Consider the following 12,925-nt stretch of genomic DNA (forward strand, 5'->3'; position numbering starts at 1 on the left):
GACCAGTGTTCCATTATTAAAGTGACTAGTGTTCCATTATTAGTGACCAGTGTTCCATTATTAAAGTGACCAGTGTTCCATTATTAAAGTGACTAGTGTTCCATTATTAAAGTGACCAGTGTTCCATTATGAAAGTGACCAGTGTTCCATTATTAAAGTGACCAGTGTTCCATTATTAAAGTGACCAGTGTTCCATTATTAAAGTGACTAGTGTTCCATTATTAAAGTGACCAGTGTTCCATCATGAAAGTGACCAGTGTTCAATGTCTGTGTACATAATAGAGAAACCTGGTCGCTACAGTGATTGAGTTCAGGGCAGTGATGGCTGTTTAACAGTCTGATGGCCTTGAGATAGAAGCTGACTAGTGATGGCTGTTTACCAGTCTGATGGCCTTGAGATGAAGCTGACTAGTGGTGGTTGTTTAACAGGCCTTGAGATAGAAGCTGACTAGTGGTGGTTGTTTAACAGGCCTTGAGATAGAAGCTGACTAGTGGTGGTTGTTTAACAGGCCTTGAGATAGAAGCTGACTAGTGATGGCTGTTTAACAGTCTGATGGCCTTGAGATAGAAGCTGTTTTTCAGTCTCTCGGGTCTCTGCTTTGATGCACCTGTACTGACCTCGCCTTCTGGATGATAGCGGGGGTGATCAGGCTGTGGCTCGGGTTGTGGTTGTCCTTGATTATCTTTATGGCCTTCCTGTGACATCGGGTGGTGTAGGTGTCCTGGAGGGCAGTTAGTTTGCCCCCGGTGATGCGTTGTGCAGACCTCACCACCCTCTGGAGAGCCCTGCGGTTGTGGGCGGTGCAGTTGCCGTACTAGGCGGTGATACAGCCTGACAGGATGCTCTCAATGGTGCAAGTAAGCGCTAACATTACTCTGTTACGTTGGGTAATGAGATAAATGTCCGCTTGAATAGACACCTGACTAAAACCATCATTCTGAAACAAACTGTCGAAATGCATTCTGTTATGTGTTATCTGCTGCCCTCTAGTGGATAGAAGCGGCTCTGCAAGACCTGCGAATCAGCTGGTGCGTTTATGAAGAAATGTCTCTTTCTGTTATTAGTTGTGTTGTAAAATATATTATGCGTCTAAATGTTAAAAAAAAAAAAAAATTACAAATAATTTAATTGTTATCATACAACCCTAACAATATTTATAAAATATTTTGCCGTGCCACTTTCCTTTGTCATGTCTAGATGGGATACAGCTTTTGTCAAATTGACATTCAAGTATATTATTATTTTGTAGCATTTTCGCTAACCCGAACCATTTTCCTAACCTTAACCTAATTATCATAACCTGCTTACGTACCTTCTCCTAAATTTACTACGAAACGTGAATTTTGACAAAATCTGTTTCCCTTCTCGACTAAAAAAAAAACACGGTCCTCCCACAATCCTCTGCTTCCATGTTAGTCCCGTCATCCACTGCGGTCTTCACCCTCTCTCCAGCGAGCAAGATGGCGGACAGAATAGGTACGTCTGCTTTTTAAATGAGTCTGTTAACAGGTTTTTATTTTTATTTAATATTATTATTAAACTGACATATTCTTCACTTCAGCATTTTTACATGCGAAACATTGTATTTTATTACATAAAGAAAGCGAGATGTGTGGAGTTTAGTTGATGATCGTTTTGAAGGCCGCTGTAAATCCATGATTAGAGTCAAGTCAAGGACTTTTGCTGTCATGGTCATTTTTTAAAGTAACAGCTTTTGGGTATAATGCATGGAGAAGAGAAACACATAATATATATATATATATCCCTGACAGTTTCTCTAAAGGGTCGTACATTTAAACCCATTTTACAGTGTTTCCTATGTGGTTAGGTATTTAACCAGGTAGGTTAGTTAAGCTCGTTAGTCTACAGGACTAATAGCCTCTGCAGCCAGTCGGGAGTTGGCAACGTGTTGTACCTTTTTTTTTTACCGGATAATGACCGATAACCGGTTATGACAACAGCCTTGTCTCAGCGGATCCAGGCTCGATCACAACTCCCGTGACTTTGATGTATCTTAACTGTTTAACTTTTAGTCAGCTTTGTTCTCTAGACCGCTGTCTTCCGCATCTCAGTGGTTTATGAGTATTTTACACCACTGGCTCAGGACGCTTTAGTGAAATACTAACAAAACACGGTAACCATATAACCTTTAACAATGAATGCTATCTTCAGTGTGTGTGTGTGTGTGTGTGTGTGTGTGTGTGTGTGTGTGTGTGTGTGTGTGTGTGTGTGTGTGAGAGGGACGGCGTGTGTTTTATTGTGTGAGAGGGACGGCGTGTGTTTTATTGTGTGAGAGGGACGGCGTGTGTTTTATTGTGTGAGAGGGACGGCAGGTGTTTTATTGTGTGAGAGGGACGGCGTGTGTGTGAGAGGGACGGCGTGTGTGTGAGAGGGACGGCGTGTGTGTGAGAGGGACGGCGTGTGTGTGAGAGAGGGACGGCGTGTGTGTGAGAGAGGGACGGCGTGTGTGTGAGAGAGGGACGGCGTGTGTGTGAGAGAGGGACGGCGTGTGTGTGTGAGAGAGGGACGGCGTGTGTGTGTGAGAGGGACGGCGTGTGTGTGTGTGAGGGGGATGGCGTGTGTGTGTGTGTGAGGGGGACGGCGTGTGTGTGTGTGTGAGAGGGACGGCGTGTGTGTGTGTGAGAGGGACGGCGTGTGTGTGTGTGTGAGAGGGACGGCAGGTGTGTGAGAGGGACGGCGTGTGTTTTATTGTTTGTGTACCTGTGTCCTTAGTTCCCTTGGGTGAGAAGCGTCTGATGGATGTGAAGCTGGGAGAGTTGGGCTCCTGGTTGGGCAAGAGGGACTTCACTCCTAACGGAGTCCTCGCCAGCATCCGCAATGGTACCCCCTCCAACACACACAGTACCTAACATGTCTCCCCCACCCTCCAATACACACAGTACCTAACATGTCTCCCCCTCCAATACACACAGTACCTAACATGTCCCCTCCCCTCCAATACACACAGTACCTAACATGTCTCCCCCCTCCAATACACACAGTACCTAACATGTCTCCCCCCTCCAATACACACAGTACCTAACATGTCCCCCTCCAATACACACAGTACCTAACATGTCTCCCCCTCCAATACACACAGTACCTAACATGTCTCCCCCTCCAATACACACAGTACCTAACATGTCTCCCCCCTCCAATACACACAGTACCTAACATGTCTCCCCCCTCCAATACACACAGTACCTAACATGTCTCCCCCAACACACACAGTACCTAACATGTCTCCCCCAGGCCATGACAGATATTAAAAGTACCCCCAACACACACAGTAATGTGTTGTCTCTCCCCCCTCCCCCAGGCCATGACAGATATTAAAAGTACCCCCCAACACACACAGTAATGTGTTGTCTCTCCCCCTCCCCCAGGCCATGACAGATATTATAACAAGTACATCAACGTGAAGAAGGGAGGTATTGGAGGCGTGGCCATGCTGCTGGTTGGCTACGTGGCCCTCAGTTACCTGTGGGAGTACGACCACCTCAGTGAGTACAGACTCTGGGAGTACGATGACCTCAGAGGAACCCACTACATACAATGGCATTCACCTCGAAGCACTGTGAAGGACAATCTGATCTGACTTGACCTGCGTCCCTCTCTCTCTCCCCCTCTCTTCTTCTCTTCTCAGAGCACGACCGCTGGAGGAAGTACCACTAAAGCTCCTCCTCTCCTGACCCAGCAGGGCAAAAGCCTGACCTCTGACCCCCCCCTAGCTCCAGCTGTCTGTATAATACCACCGTTGTGACCAAGAATAAATAAAACTACTTCTGACATTTAACTTGATCTGCTGTGTTGGGGTTTTTATTATTAGTGTTGGATGTTGAGGCGTGTTATTATTCGCTAGTTAAAATGACTGTGGTGGATATCTATTTATTTTTTAAATGGAGAAACGTTAAAGTTAAATAAAATTGTCACGTGTGTTTAGTAGATGTTCCAACAGTGCAGTAATATCTAACAATAACATCTAAGTTAATGGTATAACTTGATGCTCCATGTCAGAGCGACTAAGAGACAGTATATACATTTGATGAATAATGTAAAATGTGTAAACATTATTAAAGTGGCCAGTGATTCCAAGTCTGTAAAGAGGGCAGCAGCCTCTAATGTGCTAGTGATGGCTGTTTAACAGTCTGATGGCTTTGAGATAGAAGCTGTTTTTCAGTCTCTCGAGTCCCTGCTTTGATGCACCTGTATTGACCTCGCCTTCTGGATGACAGCGGGGTGAACAGGCAGTGGCTCGGGGGGTTGTTGTCCTTGATCTTTATGGCCTTCCTGTGACAACGGGTGGTGTAGGTGTCCTGGAGGGCAGGTAGTTTTCCACCTGGTGTCCTGGAGGGCAGGTAGTTTTCCTCCTGGTGTCCTGGAGGGCAGGTAGTTTTCCTCCTGGAGGGCAGGTAGTTTTCCACCTGGTGTCCTGGAGGGCAGGTAGTTTTCCACCTGGTGTCCTGGAGGGCAGGTAGTTTGCCACCTGGTGTCCTGGAGGGCAGGTAGTTTGCCACCTGGTGTCCTGGAGGGCAGGTAGTTTTCCACCTGGTGTCCTGGAGGGCAGGTAGTTTGCCACCTGGTGTCCTGGAGGGCAGGTAGTTTGCCACCTGGTGTCCTGGAGGGCAGGTAGTTTTCCACCTGGTGTCCTGGAGGGCAGGTAGTTTTCCACCTGGTGTCCTGGAGGGCAGGTAGTTTGCCTCCTTGTGGTGCGTTGTGCAGACCTCACCACCCTATGGAGAGCCCTGCGGTTGCGGGCGGTGCAGTTGCGCTACCAGGCGGTGATACAGCCCAACAGGAAGCTGTGGGGACGACAACGTCGGTACACTTCCTGATGAAGCCGGTGACTGAGGTGGTGTACTCTTCAATGCCATTGGATGAATCCCACATTCCAGTCTGTGCTGCAAAACAGTCCTGTAGCGTAGCATCTGATTACCTGAAACAGCCCTGTAGCGTAGCATCTGATTACCTGAAACAGTCCTGTAGCGTAGCATCTGATTACCTGAAACAGTCCTGTAGCATAGCATCTGATTACCTGAAACAGTCCTGTAGCGTAGCATCTGATTACCTGAAACAGTCCTGTAGCGTAGCATCTGATTACCTGAAACAGTCCTGTAGCTTAGCATCTGATTACCTGAAACAGCCCTGTAGCGTAGCATCTGATTACCTGAAACAGTCCTGCAGCGTAGCATCTGATTACCTGAAACAGCCCTGTAGCTTAGCATCTGATTACCTGAAACAGCCCTGTAGCTTAGCATCTGATTACCTGAAACAGCCCTGTAGCGTAGCATCTGATTACCTGAAACAGCCCTGTAGCGTAGCATCTGATTACCTGAAACAGTCCTGTAGCGTAGCATCTGATTACCTGAAACAGTCCTGTAGCGTAGCATCTGATTACCTGAAACAGTCCTGTAGCTTAGCATCTGATTACCTGAAACAGTCCTGTAGCTTAGCATCTGATTACCTGAAACCGTCCTGTAGCGTAGCATCTGATTACCTGAAACAGCCCTGTAGCGTAGCATCTGATTACCTGAAACAGTCCTGTAGCTTAGCATCTGATTACCTGAAACAGCCCTGTAGCGTAGCATCTGATTACCTGAAACAGCCCTGTAGCGTAGCATCTGATTACCTGAAACAGTCCTGTAGCTTAGCATCTGATTACCTGAAACAGTCCTGTAGCGTAGCATCTGATTACCTGAAACAGTCCTGTAGCGTAGCATCTGATTACCTGAAACAGCCCTGTAGCGTAGCATCTGATTACCTGAAACAGCCCTGTAGCGTAGCATCTGATTACCTGAAACAGTCCTGTAGCGTAGCATCTGATTACCTGAAACAGTCCTGTAGCTTAGCATCTGATTACCTGAAACAGTCCTGTAGCGTAGCATCTGATTACCTGAAACAGTCCTGTAGCGTAGCATCTGATTACCTGAAACAGTCCTGTAGCGTAGCATCTGATTACCTGAAACAGTCCTGTAGCTTAGCATCTGATTACCTGAAACAGTCCTGTAGCGTAGCATCTGATTACCTGAAACAGTCCTGTAGCGTAGCATCTGATTACCTGAAACAGTCCTGTAGCGTAGCATCTGATTACCTGAAACAGTCCTGTAGCGTAGCATCTGATTACCTGAAACAGCCCTGTAGCATCTGATTACCTGAAACAGCCCTGTAGCGTAGCATCTGATTACCTGAAACAGTCCTGTAGCGTAGCATCTGATTACCTGAAACAGCCCTGTAGCATCTGATTACCTGAAACAGCCCTGTAGCGTAGCATCTGATTACCTGAAACAGTCCTGTAGCGTAGCATCTGATTACCTGTAGCGTAGCATCTGATTACCTGAAACAGCCCTGTAGCGTAGCATCTGATTACCTGAAACAGTCCTGTAGCGTAGCATCTGATTACCTGAAACAGTCCTGTAGCGTAGCATCTGATTACCTGTAGCGTAGCATCTGATTACCTGAAACAGCCCTGTAGCGTAGCATCTGATTACCTGAAACAGCCCTGTAGCGTAGCATCTGATTACCTGAAACAGTCCTGTAGCGTAGCATCTGATTACCTGAAACAGCCCTGTAGCGTAGCATCTGATTACCTGAAACAGTCCTGTAGCGTAGCATCTGATTACCTGAAACAGCCCTGTAGCGTAGCATCTGATTACCTGAAACAGTCCTGTAGCATAGCATCTGATTACCTGAAACAGCCCTGTAGCGTAGCATCTGATTACCTGAAACAGCCCTGTAGCGTAGCATCTGATTACCTGAAACAGTCCTGTAGCGTAGCATCTGATTACCTGAAACAGCCCTGTAGCGTAGCATCTGATTACCTGAAACAGCCCTGTAGCGTAGCATCTGATTACCTGAAACAGTCCTGTAGCGTAGCATCTGATTACTTGAAACAGTCCTGTAGCGTAGCATCTGATTACTTGAAACAGCCCTGTAGCGTAGCATCCGCGTCATCTGACCACTTCCGTATTGAGCGAGTCACTGGTACTTCCTGCTTCAGTTTTAGCTTGTAATCAGGAATCAGGAGGATAGAGTTTCTTCATTCAATTATTATTTTTTAAATAACCAAAATAGCAGTTGGTTAGAAACCCGTAAATCGGTGCCATTATCTACAACAAAACAGGAGGAACAAGACAATGACGAGTACAGGTTTATTGTATTTTACAGACCAGGAGGAACAGGTTTATTGTATTTTACAGACCAGGAGGAACAGGTTTATTGTATTAAACAGACCAGGAGGAACAGGTTTATTGTATTTTACAGACTAGACCAGGAGGAACAGGTTTATTGTATTTTACAGACCAGGAGGAACAGGTTTATTGTATTTTACAGACTAGACCAGGAGGAACAGGTTTATTGTATTTTACAGACCAGGAGGAACAGGTTTATTGTATTTTACAGACTAGACCAGGAGGAACAGGTTTATTGTATTTTACAGACCAGGAGGAACAGGTTTATTGTATTTTACAGACTAGACCAGGAGGAACAGGTTTATTGTATTTTACAGACCAGGAGGAACAGGTTTATTGTATTTTACAGACTAGACCAGGAGGAACAGGTTTATTGTATTTTACAGACCAGGAGGAACAGGTTTATTGTATTTTACAGACTAGACCAGGAGGAACAGGTTTATTGTATTTTACAGACTAGACCAGGAGGAACAGGTTTATTGTATTTTACAGACCAGGAGGAACAGGTTTATTGTATTTTACAGACCAGGAGGAACAGGTTTATTGTATTTTACAGACCAGGAGGAACAGGTTTATTGTATTTTAAAGACCAGAAGGAACAGGTTTATTGTATTTAACAAACTAGACCAGGAGGATCAGGTTTATTGTATTTTAAAGACCAGAAGGATCAGGTTTATTGTATTTAACAGACTAGACCAGGAGGAACAGGTTTATTGTATTTTACAGACCAGGAGGAACAGGTTTATTGTATTTTACAGACCAGGAGGAACAGGTTTATTGTATTTTAAAGACCAGAAGGAACAGGTTTATTGTATTTAACAAACTAGACCAGGAGGATCAGGTTTATTGTATTTTAAAGACCAGAAGGATCAGGTTTATTGTATTTAACAGACTAGACCAGGAGGAACAGGTTTATTGTATTTTACAGACCAGGAGGAACAGGTTTATTGTATTTAACAGACTCGACCAGGAGGAACAGGTTTATTGTATTTTACAGACCAGACCAGGAGGAACAGGTTTATTGTATTTTACAGACTAGACCAGGAGGAACAGGTTTATTGTATTTTACAGACCAGGAGGAACAGGTTTATTGTATTTAACAGACTAGACCAGGAGGAACAGGTTTATTGTATTTAACAGACCAGGAGGAACAGGTTTATTGTATTTTACAGACTAGACCAGGAGGAACAGGTTTATTGTATTTAACAGACTAGACCAGGAGGAACAGGTTTATTGTATTTAACAGACTAGACCAGGAGGAACAGGTTTATTGTATTTTACAGACTAGACCAGGAGGAACAGGTTTATTGTATTTTACAGACTAGACCAGGAGGAACAGGTTTATTGTATTTTACAGACTAGACCAGGAGGAACAGGTTTATTGTATTTTACAGACTAGACCAGGAGGAACAGGTTTATTGTATTTTACAGACCAGGAGGAACAGGTTTATTGTATTTTACAGACCAGGAGGAACAGGTTTATTGTATTTTACAGACTAGACCAGGAGGAACAGGTTTATTGTATTTTACAGACCAGGAGGAACAGGTTTATTGTATTTTAAAGACCAGAAGGAACATGTTTATTGTATTTAAAAAACTAGACCAGGAGGAACAGGTTTATTGTATTTTACAGACTAGACCAGGAGGAACAGGTTTATTGTATTTTACAGACCAGGAGGAACAGGTTTATTGTATTTAACAGACCAGGAGGAACAGGTTTATTGTATTTAACAGACTAGACCAGGAGGAACAGGTTTATTGTATTTTACAGACCAGACCAGGAGGAACAGGTTTATTGTATTTTACAGACCAGGAGGAACAGGTTTATTGTATTTAACAGACTAGACCAGGAGGATCAGGTTTATTGTATTTTAAAGACCAGAAGGATCAGGTTTATTGTATTTAACAGACTAGACCAGGAGGAACAGGTTTATTGTATTTTACAGACCAGACCAGGAGGAACAGGTTTATTGTATTTTACAGACTAGACCAGGAGGAACAGGTTTATTGTATTTTACAGACCAGGAGGAACAGGTTTATTGTATTTAACAGACCAGGAGGAACAGGTTTATTGTATTTAACAGACTAGACCAGGAGGAACAGGTTTATTGTATTTTACAGACTAGACCAGGAGGAAAAGGTTTATTGTATTTTACAGACTAGACCAGGAGAATCAGGTTTATTGTATTTTACAGACTAGACCAGGAGGAACAGGTTTATTGTATTTAACAGACTAGACCAGGAGGAACAGGTTTATTGTATTTTACAGACCAGAAGGAACAGGTTTATTGTATTTAACAGACCAGGAGGAACAGGTTTATTGTATTTAACAGACTAGACCAGGAGGAACAGGTTTATTGTATTTAATTGACCAGGAGGAACAGGTTTATTGTATTTAACAGACCAGGAGGAACAGGTTTATTGTATTTAACAGACTAGACCAGGAGGAACAGGTTTATTGTATTTTACAGACTAGACCAGGAGGAACAGGTTTATTGTATTTTACAGACCAGACCAGGAGGAACAGGTTTATTGTATTTTACAGACTAGACCAGGAGGAACAGGTTTATTGTATTTTACAGACCAGGAGGAACAGGTTTATTGTATTTAACAGACCAGGAGGATCAGGTTTATTGTATTTTACACACCAGGAGGAACAGGTTTATTGTATGTTACAGACCAGGAGGAACAGGTTTATTGTATTTTACAGACCAGGAGGAACAGGTTTATTGTATTTTACAGACCAGGAGGAACAGGTTTATTGTATTTTACAGAACAGACCAGGAGGATCAGGTTTATTGTATTTTACAGACTAGACCAGGAGGAACAGGTTTATTGTATTTTACAGACCAGGAGGAACAGGTTTATTGTATTTTACAGACCAGGAGGAACAGGTTTATTGTATTTTACAGACCAGGAGGAACAGGTTTATTGTATTTTACAGACCAGGAGGAACAGGTTTATTGTATTTTACAGACCAGGAGGAACAGGTTTATTGTATTTTACAGACCAGGAGGAACAGGTTTATTGTATTTTACAGACCAGGAGGAACAGGTTTATTGTATTTAACAGACCAGGAGGAACAGGTTTATTGTATTTTACAGACCAGGAGGAACAGGTTTATTGTATTTTACAGACCAGGAGGAACAGGTTTATTGTATTTTACAGACCAGGAGGAACAGGTTTATTGTATTTTAAAGACCAGGAGGAACAGGTTTATTGTATTTTACAGACCAGGAGGAACAGGTTTATTGTATTTTACAGACCAGGAGGAACAGGTTTATTGTATTTTACAGACCAGGAGGAACAGGTTTATTGTATTTTACAGACCAGGAGGAACAGGTTTATTGTATTTTACAGACCAGGAGGACCAGGTTTATTGTATTTTACAGACCAGGAGGAACAGGTTTATTGTATTTTACAGACCAGACCAGGAGGAACAGGTTTATTGTATTTTACAGACTAGACCAGGAGGAACAGGTTTATTGTATTTTACAGACCAGGAGGAACAGGTTTATTGTATTTAACAGACTAGACCAGGAGGAACAGGTTTATTGTATTTAACAGACCAGGAGGAACAGGTTTATTGTATTTTACAGACTAGACCAGGAGGAACAGGTTTATTGTATTTAACAGACTAGACCAGGAGGAACAGGTTTATTGTATTTTACAGACTAGACCAGGAGGAACAGGTTTATTGTATTTAACAGACTAGACCAGGAGGAACAGGTTTATTGTATTTAACAGACTAGACCAGGAGGAACAGGTTTATTGTATTTTACAGACTAGACCAGGAGGAACAGGTTTATTGTATTTTACAGACTAGACCAGGAGGAACAGGTTTATTGTATTTTACAGACTAGACCAGGAGGAACAGGTTTATTGTATTTTACAGACCAGGAGGAACAGGTTTATTGTATTTTACAGACCAGGAGGAACAGGTTTATTGTATTTTACAGACTAGACCAGGAGGAACAGGTTTATTGTATTTTACAGACCAGGAGGAACAGGTTTATTGTATTTTACAGACCAGAAGGAACATGTTTATTGTATTTAACAAACTAGACCAGGAGGAACAGGTTTATTGTATTTTACAGACTAGACCAGGAGGAACAGGTTTATTGTATTTTACAGACCAGGAGGAACAGGTTTATTGTATTTAACAGACCAGGAGGAACAGGTTTATTGTATTTAACAGACTAGACCAGGAGGAACAGGTTTATTGTATTTTACAGACCAGACCAGGAGGAACAGGTTTATTGTATTTTACAGACCAGGAGGAACAGGTTTATTGTATTTAACAGACTAGACCAGGAGGAACAGGTTTATTGTATTTTAAAGACCAGAAGGGTCAGGTTTATTGTATTTAACAGACTAGACCAGGAGGAACAGGTTTATTGTATTTTACAGACTAGACCAGGAGGAACAGGTTTATTGTATTTTACAGACTAGACCAGGAGGAACAGGTTTATTGTATTTTACAGACCAGGAGGAACAGGTTTATTGTATTTTACAGACCAGGAGGAACAGGTTTATTGTATTTAACAGACTAGACCAGGAGGAACAGGTTTATTGTATTTTACAGACTAGACCAGGAGGAACAGGTTTATTGTATTTTACAGACTAGACCAGGAGAATCAGGTTTATTGTATTTTACAGACTAGACCAGGAGGAACAGGTTTATTGTATTTAACAGACTAGACCAGGAGGAACAGGTTTATTGTATTTTACAGACTAGACCAGGAGGAACAGGTTTATTGTATTTTACAGACTAGACCAGGAGGAACAGGTTTATTGTATTTTACAGACCAGGAGGAACAGGTTTATTGTATTTAACAGACCAGGAGGAACAGGTTTATTGTATTTAACAGACTAGACCAGGAGGAACAGGTTTATTGTATTTAACAGACCAGGAGGAACAGGTTTATTGTATTTAACAGACCAGGAGGAACAGGTTTATTGTATTTAACAGACTAGACCAGGAGGAACAGGTTTATTGTATTTTACAGACTAGACCAGGAGGAACAGGTTTATTGTATTTTACAGACCAGACCAGGAGGAACAGGTTTATTGTATTTTACAGACTAGACCAGGAGGAACAGGTTTATTGTATTTTACAGACCAGGAGGAACAGGTTTATTGTATTTAACAGACCAGGAGGATCAGGTTTATTGTATTTTACAGACCAGGAGGAACAGGTTTATTGTATGTTACAGACCAGGAGGAACAGGTTTATTGTATTTTACAGACCAGGAGGAACAGGTTTATTGTATTTTACAGACCAGGAGGAACAGGTTTATTGTATTTTACAGAACAGACCAGGAGGATCAGGTTTATTGTATTTTACAGACTAGACCAGGAGGAACAGGTTTATTGTATTTTACAGACTAGACCAGGAGGAACAGGTTTATTGTATTTTACAGACCAGGAGGAACAGGTTTATTGTATTTTAAAGACCAGGAGGAACAGGTTTATTGTATTTTACAGACCAGGAGGAACAGGTTTATTGTATTTTACAGACCAGGAGGAACAGGTTTATTGTATTTAACAGACTAGACCAGGAGGAACAGGTTTATTGTATTTTACAGACCAGGAGGAACAGGTTTATTGTATTTAACAGACCAGGAGGAACAGGTTTATTGTATTTTACAGACCAGGAGGAACAGGTTTATTGTATTTTACAGACCAGGAGGAACAGGTTTATTGTATTTTACAGACCAGGAGGAACAGGTTTATT

The 12,925-nt window shown here is 42.5% G+C and overlaps 1 protein-coding gene and 1 long non-coding RNA gene across 2 annotated transcripts; both read left to right on the forward strand.

Annotated features, from left to right (window-relative positions):
- Window positions 1-1,315: 1,315 nt before the first annotated feature.
- On the forward strand, window positions 1,316-3,802 carry LOC127926134 (ATP synthase subunit f, mitochondrial-like). Its single transcript, XM_052511544.1, has 4 exons — window positions 1,316-1,477; window positions 2,735-2,842; window positions 3,388-3,504; window positions 3,648-3,802. Exons 1-4 carry the CDS (start codon window positions 1,411-1,413, stop codon window positions 3,674-3,676), a joined length of 321 nt encoding a protein of 106 aa, XP_052367504.1. The 5' UTR covers window positions 1,316-1,410; the 3' UTR covers window positions 3,677-3,802.
- Window positions 3,803-7,144: 3,342 nt separating this feature from the next.
- LOC127926133 (uncharacterized) lies at window positions 7,145-7,956 on the forward strand. Its single transcript, XR_008123368.1, has 4 exons — window positions 7,145-7,349; window positions 7,382-7,487; window positions 7,520-7,625; window positions 7,897-7,956. It is a non-coding gene; the product is annotated as an uncharacterized LOC127926133 (long non-coding RNA).
- The last annotated feature ends 4,969 nt before the right edge of the window (window positions 7,957-12,925 follow it).

The sequence above is a fragment of the Oncorhynchus keta genome, unplaced genomic scaffold (assembly GCF_023373465.1).
Source record: "Oncorhynchus keta strain PuntledgeMale-10-30-2019 unplaced genomic scaffold, Oket_V2 Un_contig_6956_pilon_pilon, whole genome shotgun sequence".
Classification (NCBI taxonomy): Eukaryota; Metazoa; Chordata; class Actinopteri; order Salmoniformes; family Salmonidae; genus Oncorhynchus; species Oncorhynchus keta.